Below are 22,556 nucleotides of genomic sequence, written 5' to 3'. Positions count from 1 at the left end.
TATCCTTCCCTCAAGGACATTAGTGACCCATATGGGTTTTTACAACAATCGACAATGGTTTCATGGTCGTCATTAGAATTCTAATTCCAAATTTTTTTATTGAATTCAAATTCCACCATCTGCCACGGTGGGATTCGAACCCAGGCTAATTAATGTGTCAATCATTGTATAACTTGAAGTGTTGGCTAGTGTAGAGGTTTTCCTGCTGTTTCCGTGGTTTCTCAGCGATTCCCTCACTGTAAATGTATTGCACTTTGTTACCTCTGTACTTCATATCGCCTCAGTTATGTTAAACCTGGACTAAACACTGTTTCGACCGCAACTGAGGTATTGTGTCCAGTTGTGGGCACCACACTTTAGGAAGGATGTGAAGGCATTGGAGAGGGTGCAGGAAAGATTTGTGGGAATGATTCTAGGGATGAAGAGCCTCAGTTGTGTGGAAAGACTGGAGAAGAGGAGGTTGAGATATAATTTGATAGAGGTATTCAAAATCAAGAAATAATGAAAAAGAGTCGACAGGGAGAAGCTGTTCGTATTGGTGGAAGGACCGTGAACCAGAGGGCACAGCTTTAAGGTAATTGGCAAAAACCGACAACACGAGGTAAAATGTTTTGATGCAGCAGGTGGTTAGGACCTGGAATGTGCTGCCTGAGAGTGTGGTGGAGGCAGGGCCAACTGAGCCTTTCAAGAGGGAATTGGATCATTAGCTGAAAAGGAACAATGGGCAGGGTTACTGGCTGGGAGTGTGGCACTAGGTGAATTCCTCCACCACAGGGCCAGCAGAGCGATGATGGGTCGAATGGCCTCCTTCTGTGCTGTCACCATTCTATGATTCTAACCTCGTTCCAATACTGAATATATTTTCTTTTCTTATTTCAGGTGTGTGGTCGTGCTCTTTAACCCCAAGAAGAACAAGCAGCACCATATTCTGAATGGATCAAGGTAGGACATTGCCACCTCTCTGACCAGTGCGACCAGCACGGTAGCATTGTGGATAGCACAATTGCTTCACAGCTCCAGGGTCCCAGGTTCGATTCCGGCTTGGGTCACTGTCTGTGCGGAGTCTGCACATCCTCCCTGTGTCTGCGTGGGTTTCCTCCGGGTGCTCCGGTTTCCTCCCACAGTCCAAAGATGGTTAGGTGGATTAGGTGGCAGCAGGTTAGGTGGATTGGCCATGCTAAATTGCCCTTAGTGTCCAAAATTGTCCTTAGTGTTGGGTGGGGTTACTGGGTTATGGGGATAGGGTGGAGGTGTTGACCTTGGGTAGGGTGCTCTTTCCAAGAGCCAGTGCAGACTCGATGGGCCGAACGGCCTCCTTCTGCACTGTAAATTCTATGAACTCATTTGCATCCTGACAGCCGGTGCCAGTTCACTAGGGAGAAAGAAATCATCAGTGAACTGACCAGCCCTTGGTAGTAAATTCACTGCACTCAGCGGACAGCCAAGGTCAGCGGGAGCAGAGATCAGAAATGGGGCTGCAGCATTGCAGTGCCACTGCTTTGACCCTCATATCACCTTGTTGGCCGTAGTGAATTTACTCCTTCAGCCCCAATGTGCAGGAGCTGGGAGATGATAAGGGGGAAGGATAGAGAAAGGAATTAGAGGAACGAGAGAGTGTGTGGAGGGGGGGGGGGGGGGGGGGGGGGGGGGTTTGAAGTTTTGGGCGGGATTCTCCGGCTGCTCGCTGGTGGCGGGATTCACTGTTCCTGCCGGCAGTGCACCCCTGCCCTCGAGTTTCTCGGCGGCGTGGAATGCCTTCAGTGGGAAACCCCATTGACAAGCAGCGGGAGTAAAGAATACCACAGCCAGTGGACAGCGTGCCAAAACTCTCCATCCTCACTAGCAGCGGTAGTTTGGAACTAATCCAGTAGATCATATGGATCATGTATTATCTATAAAACCACTTACCTTTTATATGAGCAGCAAAGTAGCCTGATCTCAGTCCTTTTTTCCCCCAGGAAAACCATCACAGCATTGGCTTTCTCTCCAGATGGCAAGTACCTGGTCACGGGTGAGGTGAGTTCCTTCACCATGTCCTTATGCCCAACTCCTATCCCTTGTTCCTTGTGCTGTGTTGGCATGATGGTAGAAAGTGTGTCTCCCCTTGCTTGATTCAGCAATTTAAACATGAGCGTCTCGCGGGAGACTGCCCTGCTGCCAGGCCTGGGACCCAACAGAGAATTGGCATAGTGCAAGAAGTCAGGCGGTGGCTCCAGTTCATATAGCTGCGATGGTAGCTTAGGATAGTCTTCGATCAGAGCAAAAATATAGGCTGGCGCCTCAGTGCAATACTGAGGGAAGGCCACACTGTCGGAGGAGTCATCTTTCAGATCAAACGTTAACCTATCTGCCTTCTCTTGGTGGACCTAAAAGAAACCATGACAATATTTTGAAGAATTGTAAGTTAACTTGGGTGCACTCTTTTGAAAGGTGGTATTGAATCCAAGTCTTTGTCTCTTTATGAGTCATTGATACATTTTGGGTGGAATTTTATGCCCCCTCTCACCCCTCTGGCGGGTTTAAAAGTGGGAGGCTCATAAAATGCAGGGTGTGACCTGCCCGCCCGCCACCTAATTGCCCCACCACAACCCATCTCACCGTTTACGTGGAGTGGTGGAGGCTTTGGGCCTGCCCTTGAGCCTATTGAGGCCCTTAAAAGGCCAATTAATGGCCAATTAAGTGCGCAATCTGCCCCTGCCAAGATTTTTCCTGTGGCAGAGGAAGACCTATGCCATTTGGGTAGCCCAGCATCCTATGATTGGGCAGGCTGGTGACGGGCAAGGAGGTGGGTTGGATCTTTCTTTCAGAGATGAGTTACCAAACTGGGTTCCGTGAAACTCCAGTTTTCTGCGGAACGCCTTGAGGGGTCTGAGTGTGTGGGGGGGACAAGGGAGAACCAGCGCCGGGGGGGAGGGGTGGGGAGGGGGGTCCCAAGACGAGTTGGGGCCGGGAGGCCTGACGAGCTGGGGCCGGAGGACCCCATAAGGGCTCGGAGGCCTGAGAGGAGGGTGAGTGAGTGAGGGTGAGAGTGGATGAGGGTAAGACTGGGTGAAGGTGAGACTGGGTGAGGGTGAGTGGATGAGGGTGAGAGTGGATGAGGGTGAGAGTGGATGAGGGTGAGAGTGGATGAGGGTGAGAGTGGATGAGGGTAAGACTGGGTGAGGGTGAGTGGATGAGGGTGAGAGTGGATGAGGGTGAGAGTGGATGAGGGTGAGAGTGGATGAGGGTGAGAGTGGATGAGGGTGAGAGTGGATGAGGGTGAGAGTGGATGAGGGTGAGAGTGGATGAGGGTGAGAGTGGATGAGGGTGAGAGTGGATGAGGGTGAGAGTGGATGAGGGTGAGAGTGGATGAGGGTGAGAGTGGATGAGGGTGAGAGTGGATGAGGGTGAGAGTGGATGAGGGTGAGAGTGGATGAGGGTGAGAGTGAATGAGGGTAAGGCTGGGTGAAGGTGAGACTGGGTGAGGGTGAGTGGATGAGGGTGAGAGTGGATGAGGGTGAGAGTGGATGAGGGTAAGACTGGGTGAAGGTGAGACTGGGTGAGGGTGAGTGGATGAGGGTGAGAGTGGATGAGGGTGAGAGTGGGTGAAGGTGAGAGTGGATGAGGGTAAGGCTGGGTGAAGGTGAGACTGGGTGAGGGTGAGTGTATGAGGGTGAGAGTGGATGAGGTTGGGAGGTTGCGTGACAGTAGGTGAGTGGATGAGTAACGGGGAGATTGGATGGGTGGGGTTGAGGTTTGGTGAGAGTAGGTGAGAATGAAAGTGGATGAGTCAGGGTGTGAGTGATTGGGTGAGGTTGGGTGAGAGTGGGTGAGTAAGGGTGTGGTTCGGTGAGGGTGAGGTTCGGCAAGGGTGAGGTTGGGCGAGGGTGAGGTTGGGTGAGAGAGAGGGTGGGAGTGTGTGAGGGAGTGTGTGTGGGTGAGGGAGTGTGTTTGTGGTGGGTGAGGGAGTGTGTGGGTGGGGGAGTGTGGGTGAGGGAGTGTGAGAGTCAGGGTGAGGGAGTGTGTGTGTGTGGGTGAGGGAGTGTGTGTGTGTGGGTGAGGGAGTGTGTGAGTGTGGGTGAGGGAGTGTGTGAGTGTGGGTGAGGGAGTGTGTGTGTGTGGGTGAGGGAGTGTGTGGGTTAGGGAGTGTGTGTGTGGGTGAGGGAGTGTGAGTGTGGGTGAGGGAGTGTGTGAGTGTGGGTGAGGGAGTGTGTGTGTGTGGGTGAGGGAGTGTGAGTGTGGGTGAGGGAGTGTGTGTGTGTGGGTGAGGGAGTGTGTGTGTGTGGGTGAGGGAGTGTGTGTGTGTGGGTGAGGGAGTGTGAGTGTGGGTGAGGGAGTGTGTGAGTGTGGGTGAGGGAGTGTGGGTGAGGGAGTGTGTGAGTGTGGGTGAGGGAGTGTGAGTGTGGGTGAGGGAGTGTGTGAGTGTGGGTGAGGGAGTGTGTGGGTGAGGGAGTGTGTGGGTGAGGGAGTGTGTGAGTGTGGGTGAGGGAGTGTGTGTGTGTGGGTGAGGGAGTGTGTGAGTGTGGGTGGGGGAGTGTGTGGGTGAGGGAGTGTGGGTGAGGGAGTGTGAGAGTCTGGGTGAGGGAGTGTGTGAGTGTGGGTGAGGGAGTGTGTGAGTGTGGGTGAGGGAGTTTGTGGGTGGGGGAGTGTGAGTGAGGGAGTGTGAGAGTGGGTGAGGGGGAGTGTGGGTGAGGGAGTATGAGTGGTGGGTGAGGGAGTGTGAGTGGTGGGTGAGGGAGTATGAGTGGTGGGTGAGGGAGTGTGTGAGTGGGGGAGTGGGTGAGTGGGGGAGTGGGTGAGTGGGGGAGTGTGCGTGAGGGACTGTGTGGGTGAGGGAGTGTGTGGTGGGGGTGTGTGTGGGTGGGGGAGTGGGTGAGGGAGTGTGTGAGTGGGGGAGTGGGTGAGTGGGGGAGTGTGCGTGAGGGCGTGTGGGACTGTGTGGGTGAGGGAGTGTGTGGTGGGGGTGTGTGTGAGGGGTGTGGGTGAGGGTGTGTGGGACTGTGTGGGTGAGGGAGTGGGTGAGGGAGTGTGGGTGAGGGGTGTGGGTGAGGGTGTGTGGGACTGTGTGGGTGAGGGCATGTGTGGGTGAGGGAGTGGGTGAGGGAGTGTGTGGGTGAGGGTGTGTGGGACTGTGTGGGTGAGGGCATGTGTGGGTGAGGGAGTGGGTGAGGGAGTGTGTGGGTGAGTGATTGTGTGGGTGAGGGAGTGTGTGGGTGGGGGAGTGGGTGAGGGAGTGTGTGGGTGGGGGAGTGGGTGAGGGAGTGTGTGGGTGAGTGATTGTGTGGGTGAGGGAGTGTGTGGGTGGGGGAGTGGGTGGGTGAGGGAGTGTGTGGGTGAGTGATTGTGTGGGTGAGGGAGTGTGTGGGTGGGGGAGTGGGTGATGGAGTGTGTGAGTGGATGTGGGATTGTGGGTGAGGGCATGTGTGGGTGGATGTGGGAGTGTGTGCGTGGGGGAGTGGGTGAGGGAGTGGGTGAAGGAGTGTGTGGGTGAGGGAGTGGGTGAGGGAGTGTGTGAGTGAGGGAGTGGGTGAGGGAGTGGGTGAGGGAGTGTGTGTGTGGGGGAGTGGGTGGGTGGGGGAGTGGGTGAGGGAGTGTGTGGGTCAGGGAGTGTGTGGGTGGGGGAGTGTGTGGGTGAGGGAGTGTGTGGGTGAGGGAGTGTGGGTGAGGGAATGTGTGGGTGAGAGAGTGGGTGGGTGAGGGAGTGTGTGGGGGGGGAGTGTGGGTGAGGGAGTGGGTGAGGGAATGTGTGGGTGGGGGAGTGGGTGGGTGGGGGAGTGTGGGTGAGGGAGTGGGTGAGGGAGTGGGTGAGGGAGTGTGTGTGTGGGTGAGGGAGTGTGTGAGTGTGGGTGAGGGAGTGTGTGAGTGTGGGTGAGGGAGTGTGTGGGTGAGGGAGTGTGTGAGTGTGGGTGAGGGAGTGTGTGAGTGTGGGTGAGGGAGTGTGTGTGTGTGGGTGAGGGAGTGTGTGGGTGGGGGAGTGTGGGTGTGGGTGAGGGAGTGTGTGAGTGTGGGTGAGGGAGTGTGTGAGTGTGGGTGAGGGAGTGTGTGGGTGGGGGAGTGTGGGTGTGGGTGAGGGAGTGTGTGAGTGTGGGTGAGGGAGTGTGTGAGTGTGGGTGAGGGAGTGTGTGGGTGAGGGAGTGTGTGTGTGGGTGAGGGAGTGTGTGAGTGTGGGTGAGGGAGTGTGTGGGTGGGGGAGTGTGGGTGAGGGAGTGTGAGTGTGTGGGTGAGGGAGTGTGTGTGTGTGGGTGAGGGAGTGTGTGTGTGGGTGAGGGAGTGTGAGTGTGTGGGTGAGGGGGTGTGTGTGTGTGGGTGAGGGAGTGTGTGTGTGGGTGAGGGAGTGTGAGTGTGGGTGAGGGAGTGTGTGTGTGGGTGAGGGAGTGTGAGTGTGGGTGAGGGAGTGTGTGAGTGTGGGTGAGGGAGTGTGTGTGTGGGTGAGGGAGTGTGTGTGTGGGTGAGGGAGTGTGAGTGTGGGTGAGGGAGTGTGTGAGTGTGGGTGAGGGAGTGTGTGAGTGTGGGTGAGGGAGTGTGTGAGTGGTGGGTGAGGGAGTGTGTGTGTGGGTGAGGGAGTGTGTGAGTGTGGGTGAGGGAGTGTGTGAGTGGTGGGTGAGGGAGTGTGTGTGGGGGTGAGGGAGTAACGATCATTTTTTTGAGGTTTAACTCTTCAACACAAGAGGAATGTTTCTCAGTGATTCCTTCTTTGGAGGTCAAAAGGGTTTGTGGCTGGAAATGTTTGGAAAACCCTGCTTTTGGGGATGTTGTGCCCTCGCCTCCCCATTGTGGCCAGCCAATCAGGCCCCGCTGATACCCTGGCTTAACGTCCAGCCTCCATTTGTTCCTCTTCTTCAGGGACTGTCTGCAGTTACTGCTCGATCCTGGTGCTATTGAGATCACAGAAGTGCTGGTCAGCTCTCTGAGGTGGACGTCCTCCCGACTGAGGGGTTGAAGTCCCATATACAGCCAGCCAACGCTCCCTAGAGCGTTAAATGGCTGTGGGGAAGCCAGGATCGGCCGGGATGCATTCCCCACTGACCCTTTGGACCCCCCCCCCAATCGTCCGAACAATCCTTCCCCTTTGTCACTGTGTCCTGGGCAGTTCACAATTCTATTTCCTCCCTTTTGTGAGGTTCACGAAGAATCCAGCACGGGTTTTCAGGATACAAAGAAATAACATTTATTTACAATAACATATATATACAACAGCAGCAGCAGCAGCAACTTCCCTTGCTGCTCACTCCTCTCTCTCGGGTTTCAAACTGGCCAGCTCTATTTATGCAGGGAGTCTGCTAATGATTTCTCCGCCCCCCTCATTGGGGAAGCTCCTACTCCCACAGGATTGTGGGATTGTCATTAGTCCCCAGCCAATGGTAAGCAGGCAGGTTATAACACTCCCTCAAAGTTGGGCTTTTTAGATGTGTTGTTTCTGAGGTATTGTTCCTCTCAATATGGAGATCAAATATACCCAAACGTATGGCAGAGTTTAAAACTATAAAGAGTTGCATTCTTTGAAGTAGCTCTCTTTGCACAGTTAAAATTACAGCAACATAATTTTGTTTCGTTGAAACAATTGGGGACTTTGGATTTTCCCACGGCATTTATTTATTAAAACTGAAGAAAATATTCAAACACACAGCGGGCTGGAAATCTCAGAGGAGGAGGGCAGAGTCGTGTTTGAAAACAATGTGAGAGTAATTCTGTGTTGCCAGAGGCAAAGTTATACCCGCAGGGGCTGTGGGTCAGAGATTGTTGTAGCTCTATATCTTTGAGCTGCACCCTTTCGGAGTGTGAGTGTGTGTGTGTGTGTGTGTGTGTGTGTGTGTGTGTGTGTGTGTGTGTGTGTGTGTGCAAATATGATGGGCGGGATTTAGCAGACTGGTTAGCTGCAGGTGCAATCCCATCATGGCCACTAAATACCGTGAGAAGGCCACAACGAAATTTGCACTGGGATCGAGGTTCGAGGTATTCCCCGCCACCAGTGATATGATCAGTTTCAGGTGCAGGAGGGGCTTGAACCTGATTTGCATGATTTTAAATACATTTTAAAATCATTAAATGGCTGTCTGGCCATGGTCCACCCCCCCCACACACACACACACACATGCATACATGAATCACTTCTGGCATTCGACAATGAAAACTGGTCGGGGTAACCATGCCAGAGGTGTGTGGATGCCCCAGGATTGAGGGCCAAGATTGGGCCTTTGTCCCCTGGCACCCTGACAGTGCCGGGGCACTGATATGGGCACTGCCAGAGGGTACACCGATATGGGCACTGCCAGAGGGTACACTGATATGGGCACTGCCAGAGGGTACACTGATATGGGCACTGCCAGAGGGTACACTGATATGGGCACTGCCAGAGGGTAGTCCTCCTTAATGTGGGGCGGGCGCTTCCCTTTATGTGCGGGGGTGGGGGTGGGGGGGGGGGGGTGCGCAGTGATGACAGTATGAGGTTGGGGGAGTGTGTCCCTGATATGTCTGTGGTGTGGGGGTCGCCCTGAAGCTTGGAGGGAGGGCTCCTCCAAGACCACGTTGGGGTGTGGGAGAGAGTGTTTTTTTCACCGATTAAGACACCTTTAAAGGTGGCGCCCTGATCTCTGTGGAGCCAGCCTTACGGGACCTATCAGGCCCAGCCCTGCCAGAGCGACGGCGCAAACAATGCCCCCCCCCCCCCCCCCCCCCTCCCGATTTTATTTTTGACAGATTGTCAGAAGATCTGGTCAGAAAACTTGACTGCGTTTCCTGGAGTGAAACCTGCCAGTTTCCATTCAGTACCTGACACTTTGCCATTTTTTGGGAAAATCCCACCCAATGCTCCGTTATTCAACAAGATCGTTGCTGATTTGACTGCGTCCCCTTGTCAATCAAAATCTATCCAACCTTGCCTTTCAAATATACAAAGACTCTGCTTCCACCGCCTTTTGAGGAAGAGAGTTCCAGAGACTCTGAGAGAAAGAAATTCTCCTCATCTCCATCTTAAAGGAGTGACCCCTTATTTTTAAATAGTGACCCCATTAGGTCTAGATTCTGCCACAAGAGTGGTGACCTGATTGTGGCTTTTCAGATTGTGAGAAAGACTTTGATAGAGTAGACATAGACAAGAAGTTTCAATTTGCACGTGAGACCAAAACTGTGGACCATAAATAGAGAGCGGTCACTAAAAACCGACAGCGAGTTCTTCACCCAGAAAGTGGTGAGAATTTGGAACTTGTTACCGCCAGGAGCAGTTGAGTCGATTGGACTGAAACAGTTGACAGGAAATGCATGAGGGAGGAAGAAATAGGTTAAATTGATAGATATTAGAGGAAATAGGGTGAGAGGAGGCACCTGAGGCTCAATTGGGACAAATGGCCTGCTTCCATTGGTGTCTGTAAGTTAGCAGACACTACACTTCATTATTAAACCGTTTCAGCCAGGTGCCCTTATTTGCGAGATGACAAGAGAGAAAGGACAAACACAGGTTCACAGTTAAACCCAATTTTATTCGTAACTCTCTCACTCACAAAATATGACTTTGACACACAGCTGAGCTCTAGTTATTACCTGCACTTAGTGAAGGAGGCTGACGATCACACGATGTGGCTATCTTTGCTGGGCTGGGAACCCAGGGTCCCTTCGTTTTACAACAGTTGTACCTGAGGGACTCCCAGGTTATCGCTGAAGATCTGTTCCGATGTTCCTTTTATATCGGGGTGAATTCTCCGTCAACGGGATTCTTCGTTCCGCTGGCAATGCATCTCTGCCCATGGCTTTCCCGGTGGCGTGGGGTGGCTAAAATGGGGAACACTCGCATCCTATGAACAAATAGAAATTTGATAACGGGTTTAAATCGAATTCCTCATCCTAAAGGCACAGGATGAATTGCTTCCTTCTGCTCCTAATTCCTGTGTTCCTTATATATTGGCATCTGCCTTCGGAGACTTTTATCGCCTCGTTTACATATTGAAAATGTTGAAACGGCCCACTCTAAAACAAACCATCTGGCTTCAAATTGAAGAGGTGGCAACTGATGTTTCGAATGTTGCCTGTGAGAATGAGAAATTGTTGTGGAAACCAGGGACTTCCTGCAGTAAATCATTCTCCCATATCTTTATTATTTTTAAATATTAAAACGTAGTCACTCTCAATTTGTAGATAATTTTCCACAGATACTTTAACACACTCGGACCAAATTCTTCTCTCAGCTGACCCAAACAAAGGCGATAACCATTTGAAATTCTTCACAAAGGTACTTACGAAGGCAAAATACAGCAGAGGCTGGAAATCTGAAATAAAAACAGGTGAGGCTGCAAATACTCAGCAGGTCAGGCATGGAGAGAGAGAGGAGAGACAGTTAATGTTTCAGGCCAATGACCTTTCATATGATTCTAACAAAAAGCCTTTGACCTGGGATGTGTCATGGAAGAGGTGAGGAAAAAACATTTTACTCAGCGAGTCGAGAAATGGATTGCGCTGCATGAACAGTAACTTTCAAAAGGGATTGGGATCTCTACTTAAAAATGGATTACTTACAGGGCCATGGGGCAAGAACAAGGGAGTGGGGCTAATTGAACAGCTCTTTTTGATGGGCAGAACAGACTCCTCTACTGGATGAATCTGTGACAGGTGGTATCCGTGGACACCCCTTTGTCTGCTTGCGGTATTTTTCATCCCCGCCGCCTGTTTTTTGGCACGGAGGCAACTTGCCTTTGGCCGAACTCCAAAATTAAATCAAGTTAGTCAGGCATTCCTTGCTTTATGCTGACGCTTTCTTGTTTGCTCATGTTTTATCCTTTATGACAGCTAATTCGACAAATGCGGCATCCACTTCATATAAATTGTTAACAAGGCACTTGTTTATTCTCGGCAATTCACTTGCGCGTTTTCACGAGGAATGTCAGTGAGTGTTCCAGAGGTGCGAATGGTAGTTCCAGCAGTTTGGTCTCCAAGGTTGATGGTGGACACATTAGGCCTTCAGGCCAGTGATGTACCATCAATTCGACTCAAGGCACAATTAGGATCCGAACTTTGGCTTTAATCAGCTAGTTGTTAGCCCGGTGGTCGACTGCAGAGAATGGCCGACCGCCGGGAACTCTGGGTACTTATACCCCGCCTTACTTGCCTCTCGACCAATTGGAGAGCAGTCACATGACTAGTCCCAACCAATCGGACGAGAGGCACATGACCAGCCAGAGCCAATGGGAAGCCAGTGCTCTGCACCAATGGTAGTGCTCATATCCATACCACCACAGTCAGCGATTGTGGTGGAATGTAATTCTCTTGCTGCTGATTCCATCAACCCATCATGGTGGAAGATTCAACAGGTGTTCCTCCCTACAGAACGCAGGATAAGTGTGATTCGGCCATTTACTAAGCTACTGGTCTCCCTCTGCGCATCAACAAAGTGACGAGGAGAGTCATTAATCAGGTGCCATGCAGTGAGCCTGGCCCAGTTTGCGTTCTAACCAAACCATGTGGCTCTGTAACACATCAGCACTTTGGGGTTCCTGAGGTCATGAAAGCTGGAGTCAAGGACAGTTTTAAGGTGCTACCTTTTCTTGCCCATGATCAAATATGTCCCGCCACCTGAATGTTTTTATGATGTGGAGATGCCGGCGCTGGACTGGGGTGGGTACAGCAAGAAGTCTCACAACACCAGGTTAAAGTCCAACAGGTTTATTTGAAATCACAAGCTTTTGGAGCGCTGCTCCTTCCTCAGGTGAAGTGGAGGCTGATTCACAATCACAGCATATAAAGGAGAGACACAATTGCAAGATAATTACAGATTGGAATGTGAAGAATGGTTGGAATGGGAGTCGTTACAGGTGAACAAATCTTTACAGGAACACAGTGTGAGTGGAGTGAGTGATAATAGAGGTGTAACTTGTCCCAAGCCAGGACAGTTAGGAGGATTCTGCAAACACGGGCAGTATGGTGGGGATTACATGTAATGTGACAAGAACCCAAGATCCCGATTGAGGCCGTCCTCATGCGTGCGGAGTGTGGCTGCCAGTTTCTGCTCGCCGATTCTGTGTTCTCGTGTGTCTTGTAAGCCGCCTTGGAGAATGTTTACCCAAAGATCAGAGGCTTAAAGTCCTTGACTGAAGAGTTCCCTGACTGGAAGGGAACACTCCTGCCTGGCGATTGTCGTGTGGTGTCCGTTCATCCATTGTCGTTGCATCTGCATGATCTCGCCGATGTACCACGCCTCTGGACACCCTTTCCTGCAGTGTATGAGGTAGACAACGTTGGCCGAGTCGCATGAGTATGTACCATGTACCTGGTGGGTGGTGTTCTCACGTGTGATGGTAATATCCTGTTGATGATCTGGCATGTCTTGCAGAGGTTGCCACGGCAGGGTTGTGTGATGTTGTGGTGTCGTTCTCCTGAAGGCAGGGTAATTTTCTGCAAACAATGGTCTGTTTGAGGTTGTGCGGTTCTTTGAAAGCAAGTAGGTATGGCCTGGGCGAGATGTTCATTGGCATCGATGACATGTTGAAGGCTCCGAAGATGTCATAGATTCTCTGCTCCGGGGACGTACTGAACGATGAAGGGTACTCAGTCGGTCATGTTCCGTGTTTGTTTTATGAAGAGGTCCGTGCGGGTTTGCGCTGTGACACGTTGGAACTGTCGATCGATGAGTTGAGCCCAATGTCCCATTCTTACAAGGGCAGCTTTCAGCGCCTGTAGGTGTCTGTCATGTTTGTCGTCGTCTGAGCAGATCCTGTGTATACGGAGGGCTTGGCTGAAGAGGGGGGCTTATTAAATGTGTTTTGGGTGGAAGCTGGAGAAGTGGAGCATTGTGAGGTTATCTGTGGGCTTGCGGTAGAGTGAAGTGCTGAGGTGTCCATCCTTGATGGAGATGCATCTGCCCAAGAATGCAACCAATTCTGGAGAGTAGTCCATGATGAGCCTGATGGTGGGATGGAACTTGTTGATGTCATCATGTAGTCGTATCAGCTGATGATGGCCTTCTGTGGCGGGTTCCCTCGCAGGAGGATGGATGAGCCCTGCTGGAAACCAATGGCGAGCTGGCTATGCCGCTGCAGTGGAGAGGGCAGAATATACCATCCATAGTTTTTGTAAAGAGTCACAATATCGTCATGCCATTACAGCCTTGATACTGGTACAGAAACCCTAGGCCAGGGGTAGTAGCTGGAGCCTGCAAGCGTCTGCCAGTTAGTTCCTGATTAGATAGTTGGACTGAAGTCTAACTGGAGTGGGGCATTTGAGGCTGGGTGAATGCAAACCAGGCTGGTGAGGGAAGGAATGGGCCTCGTGCGGGGGGTTTTGCTGAACAAAGTAAAACATCAAAATGAGTGTCCGAATCCCATTTGTTGCATCTCATTTGTACGTGAAGATTGACGGCGACGAGATAACCAAGTTCAAAATGTTCCTTTGGATTTTGCCTGTGTTTTTCCTTTCAATGCATCTGTCAACTGCAGCGTGAAGAGAACAAGACGGTGTTGACATATGAACCACTGAAGCAGCACTCGGGCGTGATGCCATCGAATCAGGTTCACTCTTCTTCTCCCCGCTCCCGACGCTGGTAGCTAAGATTCCAAACACATGGTGGCACAGTGGTTAGCACTTCTGCATCACAGCACCAAGGACCCGGGTTTGATTCCACCCTTGGGTGACTGTGTGGAGTTTGCACATTCTCCCTGTATCGGCATGGGTTTCCTCCGGGTGCTCTGGTTCCCTCCCATAGTCCAAAGATGTGTAGATTGGGTGCATTGGCCATGCTAAATTGCCACTTAATTTCCAATGGTTAGGTGGGGTTATGGGGATTTGTCATGGGCCGAGGCAGGGCGTTCGTTCAGACGGTCGGTCTCCTGGGGTTGGGGGTACAGGAGAGTAGGCAGGTGGGAGGTAAGTGGAGGAGATAGCACATGTTTATATATATTTTTTACTTATTTTAAACATTATTTTAGATACAAATATAGGAATTTAGGAATGTACAGGATTTTAACCATTTAAAATAAATGTTTGAATTTTTTTCCTAATGGGAATAGTCCTGCCAAACCTAACTACAACTTTTACACTGGGCGTATTGGGAAAAGCTGATTTGCAAACATTGTTTTGTTTAAAAGTGCACTTTTCAGGAACACAAGTACAATTCTAAGTGAGAACGTGCCGTTTGTTTGTGTAATAACAGGAACTCCAGGCGACCATCAGTGGATAACAGTAACAGACAGTTTATTTAGAGGCATTTACAGAAAGTATTCAGTTACATTGCAGTATTAGCCGGCAACTCCAACTCTTCTCCCAGACTGGATCTGTGCTGGAGGTTTGAAAGGCCCCTAGCCTACTGGAATTGTGCACACTTGCCGTGATAGGCCGGGCATCACATGGTCTCCGAGATTTATTGAGGCGTTGGTTGGGGAGGTCACATGACCCCCGAGGTTTGCCGCAACAATTAGATTTTGGGTCCTGTAAAGGTCCTTCCTATTAATTAACTTATTTCCACTTTATTTTACCATTATCATTTTTGTTCCTTGGGCGATTAATGGACATGTATTTTTAAATCAAGCAGCTGAGAGAATGAGGAATCGAGATGTTACAGGAGAGAACACTCTTGCCAGTCTCTGCTAGTTTGAACAGGAGCTTCATCTTTTTCGGTACCAGAGAGAGATGAAGTGGGACTTGGTTTGATTGATTGACTGGTGACCAATGAATTGGTCAAAAGGCCGTACTCTGCCCGGTAACAGGTGGTGATTGGGACCTACCCCGTGGGATGATTTTCAGGAGCTTATTTGGACTCCTGAAAGTACAAAATCAAGGTCTCTCACTCTCTTCTCCGTGTTTTCTCCAGAAAGACTGTGATTGCTGTATTTATGAAACCACAGAGGCCTTAATGAGCATACAGTAAAGCTGCGGACTGACAGGAGAGTTTGAAGAGCAGTAAGGTGTTGGAAACAGCTATCTGTTCCCTTTTGTTCCCTTTTATTTATGATTTTTTTTACCCATTTCTTTCCCTCTGTGTTTGTCTGTCTTGTGTGTGTGTGTAGAGAACATAGAACATACAGTACAGAAGGAGGTCATTTGGCCCATCAAGTCTGCACCAACCCACTTAAGCCCTCACTTCCACCCTATCCCCGTAACCCAATAACCCATCCCGGTTAAAGCAGGAAATTAGGAATTAGTTAATAGTTAAGCAGTTGTATTTGCTGCATATTTCATTACAGTTCTTGTTATAGAACACATGGAACATAGAACATACAGTGCAGAAGGAGGCCATTCGGCCCATCGAGTCTGCACCGACCCACTTAAGCCCTCACTTAAGCCCTATCCCCTATTAACCCAATAACCCCTTGTAACCTTTTTGGACACTAAGGGCAATTTAGCATGGCCAATCCACCTAACCCGCACGTCTTTGGACTGTGGGAGGAAACCAGAGCACCCGGAGGAAACCCAAAGACATAGAGAGTATGTGCAGACTCCACACAGACGGGCAGCACCGTAGCATTGTGGATAGCACAAATGCTTCACAGCTCCAGGGTCCCAGGTTCGATTCCGGCTTGGGTCACTGTCGTGTGTGCATGGGTTTCCTCCGGGTGCTCCGGTTTCCTCCCACAGTCCAAAGATGTGCAGGGTAGGTGGATTGGCCATGATAAATTGCCCATAGTGTCCAAAATTGCTCTTCGTGTTGGGTGGGGTTACTGGGTTATGGAGATAGGGTGGAGATGTTGACCTCGGGTAGGGTGCTCTTTCCAAGAGCCGGTGCAGACTCGATAGGCCGAATGGCCTCCTTCTGCACTGTAAATTCTATGATGAGACAGTGACCCAGCAGGAAATCGAACCTGGGACCCTGGCGCTGTGAAGCCACAGTGCTATCCACTTGGGCTACCGTGCTGACCGGTATTAATAAACAAGTAATTGTGTTTATATTTGAAAGCTAGTGACTACGTATTGGACAGCCAAGGGTTAAAGACTTTGGGTATTTTTCGAAGAATTCACCTGTATTGTGACTCTGGGTCGAGAATTGACTGTGCACTAACTCAGGGTGTCATAACAGTACAAAGCATAGTAAGGGATATGGGGAAAGTGTGGGGAAGTGGATGTAAAAGATCAGCTACGGTCATACTGAATGGCGGAACATACTCAAAGGGCCGAAAGGCCTTTTTCTGCTCCTATTTCTTATGTAACTTATGTAACCATGCATTGTAACTTTTAACACGAGCTGAATAAATAAGTGCAGTGTTGTGTGGCATGAAGTGCTGACCTAATTTAACAAGAATGCCTCTTCAGTAAGTGTTGTGCATTTCAAAGGAAGATGCAGTGAGGAGTTATTTATGAAGTTTGACAGGTCTCAGTGTCTCTCCTCCTGTTTATCCATCTGTGTGAGTGTCTGTCCCTCCTGTCACTTCTTCTCTCTGTGTTTCTCAATCTTCGCCTTTTGTTTCATGTGTGCCTGTGTGTGTGCATGTGCCTGTATGTGGGTGTGTATCTGTGTATGTGTGCATGTGTGAGCAGTGCCTGTGTGTGTATATGTGTATGTGCCTGTGTGTGTGTGCCAGTGTGTGTACGTGCTTATTATTTAAATGATAAAATATTAAAACATGCTGCTGTGCAGAGACCTGGGTGTGCTAGTGCATGAGTCGCAAAAAATTGGTTTACAGATGCAACAAGTGATTAAGAAGGCATATTGAGTTTAGTCCTTCATTGCTAGAGGGATGGAGTTTAAGACTAGGGAGGTTACGCTGCATTGTATAAGGTGTTAATGAGGCCGCACCTGGAGTATTATGTTCAGTTTTGGTCTCCTCACCTGAGAAAGGACGTACTGGCACTGGAGGGTGTGCAGAGGAGATTCACTAGGTTAATCCCAGAGCTGAAGGGGTTGGATTACGAGGAGAGGTTGAGTAGACTGGGACTGTACTCATTGGAATTTAGAAGGATGAGGGGGGATCTTATGGAAACATATAAAATTATGAAGGGAATAGATAGGATAGATGAGGGCAGGTTGTTTCCACTGGCGGGTGAAAGCAAAACTAGGGGGCATAGCCTCAAAATAAGGGGAAGTAGATTTAGGACTGAATTTAGGAGGAACTTCTTCACCCAAAGGGTTGTGAATCTATGGAATTCCTTGCCCAGTGAAGCAGTTGAGGCTCCTTTATTAAATGTTTTTAAGATAAAGATAGATAGTTTTTTGAAGAAAAAGGGATTAAGGGTTATGGTGTTCGGGCCGGAAAGTGGAGCTGTCCACAAAAGATCAGCCATGATCTCATTGAATGGCGGAGCAGGTTCGAGGGGCCAGATTGCCTACTCCTGCTCCTAGTTCTTATGTTCTTACGTGTGTGTGTGTGTGTGTGTTTGCCTGTATGTGTGCGTGCCTGTGTGCATGCATGTATAAATGTGCTTGTGTGTGAGTATGCATGCATGTGTCTGTGTGTGCGTGTACCTGTGCCTGTTTATGTATGTGCATTTGCCTGTGTGCATGCATATATACGTATGTGTGTGTGCCTGTCTGTGTGTATGCCTGTGTGTATATATGTGTACATGTGCCTGTGTGTGTGTGCCTGCGTGCTTATGTATGCGTGTGTGTGTGTGTGAATGTGTGCCTGTGTGTGTGTTGGCGAGTACCTGCGTGTGTGCGAGTACCTGCGTGTGTGTGTGTCCATGTGGCTTCATTGTTAGGCTAGCGGGAGGCTTAGGGAAAGCCCGGCAATGAACCGGTTTAGATCTCAGGCAGGAAGGGGGGTCCTCCATCTGAAGACCACTTCTGACATCAGGCCCATCCATAAGGACTACTGGCTCCTTAAACTTACCTTACTGTCCATTTCCAGGACTTAGGCCCGGGCATCTTTCCGAAGTTCCTCTTCTGTCCACTACAACAGTTGCCGCTGCGGATTGGCCAGCAACTCTCTAAGGCAGGGCCTCCTCCCGAGTGAGGGGTGACAGTCCTGCCGGCAGTCAATTCGAGCGTGACAGAGAGCATGCGGCAGTCACAGTTGGCGGGATATGTTCCCTGCTGACTATTCAGATGGTGGGAAGGAAAATCCAACCATCCAAATTATTCAGGTCATTAATTCTAATCTGACCCATCCAATGGGGCACTGGTACGATCGAATTGCCTGCCCAGTTAATATCCCCATTCTAATTTTACCTCACCATCACTCCCCCAACCTCCTTCAGCCTCTCAAAGTCACTTCACTTACTTACCCGACTCCCTGTATTGGATGAGCTGAAATTGCCTCCAATTACATATTGGGAAGACCAAAGCCATTATCTTCGATGCCTGCCACAAACTCTGCTTCTTCACCACCGGCTCAATCCCCCTCCCTGACAACTGCTGGACTGAGCCTCAGGGTTATGTTTGACCAACTTCCTATCTGTGCCATCGCTAACTCTGCCTATTTCTACCTCTGTAACATCACACAACTCCAAGCCTCCCTCAGCTCGTCTGCTGTTGAAACCACAAACTTTGCATTTGATACCTCAGACGTAACTGTTCTAAGGCATCCTGGCCCAGCTTCCCACACTCTACTATCTACAACCTTGAGGTCATGTCTCTGCTCGCAGTGTCCTAACTTGCACCGGTTTCCACTCACCCATTGTGCTCACTGACTTGCATTGACTCCTGGTTAAGCAATGCCCCCATTATGAAAATTCCAAATCCCTCCATGGCTTTGCCCCCTCCATACCTCTGTAATCACTTCCAGTCTCACAACACTGCAAAATAACTGATTCTCTAACTCTGGCCTTTTGTGCAACCCTGGTTTTAATTGCCGCAATCTTAGTGGTTTCCAGGGCCCTAAACTCTGGAATTCCCTCTCTGTCCCTCTACTCTGCTTTCCTCCTTTTTGACACTGCTTAAAACCTACCTCTTTGACCAGACTTTGGGTCATCTGACCTTTATCTCCTTCTGTAGCTTGGTGTCAAATTTTGTTTTATAATGCTCCGGTGAATCCACCGTTGGATACTTCAATTCAGTAGTTTGGCTCCTCCCTCGATACCAATCTCAGTCAGATTGGCCAATGGTTTTACCCACTGTGCTAATTTAAGGCATGAAGGATAGAATTTTACACCGGCGGGATTTTCCATTCCTTCCGAAGTCAATGGACTTTTGATTGGCTCACCACATTTTCCAGCCCCAACCCCACTCCATGAAAAGGCCGTAAAATTAGGCCCAATGTCTTTGAGTGATGCCAATACTTTTAACCTTATGTGGTAACAGAACGCATGTCAAATATTGTCTTATATTCTTGATGTCGCGAGGAATTAAGGGCTATGGGGAGAATGCTGGGAGGTGGAGTTGAAATGCCTATCAGCCATGATTGAATGGCGGAGTGGACTCGATGGGCCGAATGGCCTTACTTCCACTCCTATGTCTTATGGTCTTAAATCTCGGGCAAAAGAGCTTCATTTTGGTCACATCTGGCTTCTCTACATTGTTGTTAGTTAATGGGATATTAATACATCTTGGGCAGTTACAAATCGGCTTTCCAATTATTTGTTCCTGTGTTTTGAATGTAGCTGTCTTGTCCACCACCTTCTGAAGGGCAATTAGGGATGAGCAATCGATGCTGGACCAAGCAGCAATGCTCAAACCCCAAAAACAAATGATGTAAAACTACCCTCCATTGCTAAATACAGCAAGTATTTAAGAGAGTTATTATAGCTCCGTCTTTGTGTTTTGAGGCAGATTGTCTACTTTTAAAATTTTTATTCTTCCTATTTTGTCTGTGCCACGTGGGCTATTAGCACTGGGTGTTTTCCTGGGATCTTTTAACTTTACTCAGTGTGGGTTGATAAAGCTCCAGATCGGCAACACATCACCCAATAAGTAACATCCTTACAACATATCAACACATAATTTGGCATCTTCCTCCTACTTACCTCTTCTTCCACATTATTGGCCATTATTGCAATCTCCCATGTTGCTGCAAAGGATTCCTTACCTTTCCTCCCCTATCCATAATACATCCATTATTCTGATTTATTTAACTTTTTCTCTGTACATCTCTCTGATCCCTGGCAACTCTGTCCCTGGCTAGCTCAGTCTCCACCTCCTAACCGCAGTGACGTGTTCTTGATCATTGTTTTTTTTTTAATAAACAATTTTATTGAGGTAGTTTTTGGCTTTATAAACAGTTACAGACATCATCAGAAAGAAAGCAAAAAAGGCAAAAATGTGCAAACATCCATGTACTTTCAATACTTCAATCATAACATATTGCACAAGCCCGCTCCTCTCCCACCGGTGTTCTTGATCATTGTTAACCCAACCATTTCACAAATCTACCGAGGCTCATGCTAACCACTCACCGTTGACTATTCCTGTGCTTTCGAGTGTGCCTGTGCAGTACTCCTTTCTGAAGCAGTAACCTTGTCCTAAATCCTTCTCATCAGCCAATGTCAATTAACTTCGATTATCGGGGTAGATGAGAATGTGGAACCTGAAACAGAGGCAGATTAGCCAGGATCTTATTGAATGGCGGAGGAGGCTCAATGGGCTGAATGGCCTACTCCTGCTCCTATTTCATTTGTTTGTATTCATGATATCATAATCCGCATGAGACTTACGGGGTGGGAATGATTGTCTTCCCCGTGTCCATTGTGGATACAAGCTCCCTCGTTAAGGGGGCAGGGGAAACTCAATCTATGTTGTATATAAGGTTGGCAGTTTGGCACAGACCTGTTGAAATCCTGCTGGGACTTACCAGGAGCTGTGTATTTATAACCGTGTAAATAAATCTAAGTTTCTTTGAGACAACTCGGTGTGGACTCTCGGTGATGTCATAAGACATAACATCTCTTTCCCCGTTTATTATTGAAAGTGGTCTGCGACCGATAGCTCCTCGTGTAAACAAAACTCCTTCATCTTCATTTGAATAATATTTGGTCAGTCGGTTGGCCTTTGGAGTTTACTTCTTGCTGCATACCCTGGTTTAATTCCTCCACTTCTATTTTACGTTAACTGGCCTTGGCTGTTACCTGGCTTCACGTGGAGGGTTTTGGAGAGTGGAACTGTCCCAGGATGGCTGCCCTCATTTGCTTTCAATCACCTGCTTTCCTCATTTTTACCGCCCGTTTGCCTTTTTGCAGCTGGGTTACGTTTGAAGATTGTAGGAGTCCTTCCAAGAAGTTGTCGCATCAGGTCAACCAGAACTCCTGGCAACAAAGCAGCTGGAAGTTTGTGGCACAGCAGTGATAGCCAGTGCTGGTGCCTTCCTTCAGGGATGTATTTGTGCGCTGAATGACCTTTCTCAGTCTCCTGAGTTATCCAGTTAGCTCTTGTGACAATGGCTCGAACACATTTCGGAAAAGGGGAATATGGAACCTGAAACGCAAGCAGATTCGCCATGATCTTATTGAATGGAGGAGCAGGCTCAATGGGCCGAATGGCCTATCCCTGCTCGTATTTCATATGTTTGGTTCATGAGATCATATTAAGGGGCTGGTTTAGCACAGGGCTAAATAGCTTGCCTTTAAAGCAGACCATGGCAGGCCAGCAGTGCGGGTTCAATTCCCGTATCAGCCTCCCCGAATAGCCGCAGGAATGTGGTGACTAGGGGCTTTTCACAGTAACTTCATTTGAAGCTTACTTGTGACAATAAGCGATTTTCATTTCATTTCATTTCAAAAGAATGGGGAATTCTTCCTACTGTTCCAGGCAATCTTTATTCTTCTACAAATGTCACTAAAACTGATTATCTGGTCATTATCACATTGCAGTTGTGTGCAAATTGCCCTTTTCTTACATTACAACAGTAAAAGTGCCCCATTATCTGTAAAATCATTCCGGATATTCTAAAGCCATGAATGGAATGTTGAAATGCACGACATTCTTACTGTCGTTCTTTCTTTCTTTTGTTCTTTACCTTCTTCATTCCTCACTTACTTCCTTTCCATTTGACTGAAGTGTCTCAGGTTCCTTCGACCAGGAAGGTATCTGTCGGTGGCCTGGTGGCCTGCCGATACCTCCCTTGGAGAGCGATCCACACATTGACTGCAAGGAGTCTCTCTTCATTTTCCTTCCTGAGATTCTGTACGCTAGTCAAGCCCTTATGCACTGAGTTGGGTTGACATTTCCCTCTAGACAAGAGCTTAGAACCAAGTATCTTCAAAACCCTCAGGATATTTTCACCTATCAGTTAACTCATCTTAATAGAATCCATCCTCTATCATTGGATGGACCAGTCTCCTGAGCTCCATGGCTATTGTGATGACTGGTTAGAAATTAATCTATTATAGTGAGGTTGTGCTCTCTCTGGCACTGATATCTTCTTCCACCATTGCCAATGACTGTATCCAGCTATCCCACAGCTATCAGAGCTCATGGCAAACTATATGCACTGTAGTGCAACTTCGGGCTGCAGGAGAGTGCTTAAGTTGGAATTTGGTGACTGAGGGAGTTTGGTGAGGAGGGAACAAAAATGATCCTTTGAGTACAGTTGATGATCCTTTGAGTAATGTGGATATGGTCTTTTAAACATTTACTACTTTTATTGCTTATACGTTTTAAGGTCTTATTTTGTGGTTCATCATCTGTAAGGGTTATATTCTGCAGCTACAAGTTGCAAGAATGAAGGGCCCCAGAGTAATTGATATTATTTGATATTAAGTATCTTCCAAAAAGTTTAATGAAATTAAAGGGCTCA

General features: G+C 48.9%; 1 protein-coding gene across 1 annotated transcript in view; it reads left to right on the top strand.

Moving 5' to 3' along the window:
* The window catches only part of mapkbp1 (mitogen-activated protein kinase binding protein 1), a 339,461-nt gene that overhangs the window by 155,478 nt on the left and 161,427 nt on the right, over window positions 1-22,556 (top strand). The window contains 2 exon segments of the mRNA XM_038783933.1: window positions 880-942; window positions 1,959-2,016. Coding sequence (XP_038639861.1) covers window positions 880-942; window positions 1,959-2,016 — 121 coding nt within the window.

This window comes from Scyliorhinus canicula, chromosome 2 (genome assembly GCF_902713615.1).
Source record: "Scyliorhinus canicula chromosome 2, sScyCan1.1, whole genome shotgun sequence".
Lineage (NCBI taxonomy): Eukaryota > Metazoa > Chordata > Chondrichthyes > Carcharhiniformes > Scyliorhinidae > Scyliorhinus > Scyliorhinus canicula.
The sequence above is the reverse complement of the archived record's forward strand: the minus strand, read 5'-3'. Positions and strand labels throughout refer to the sequence as shown.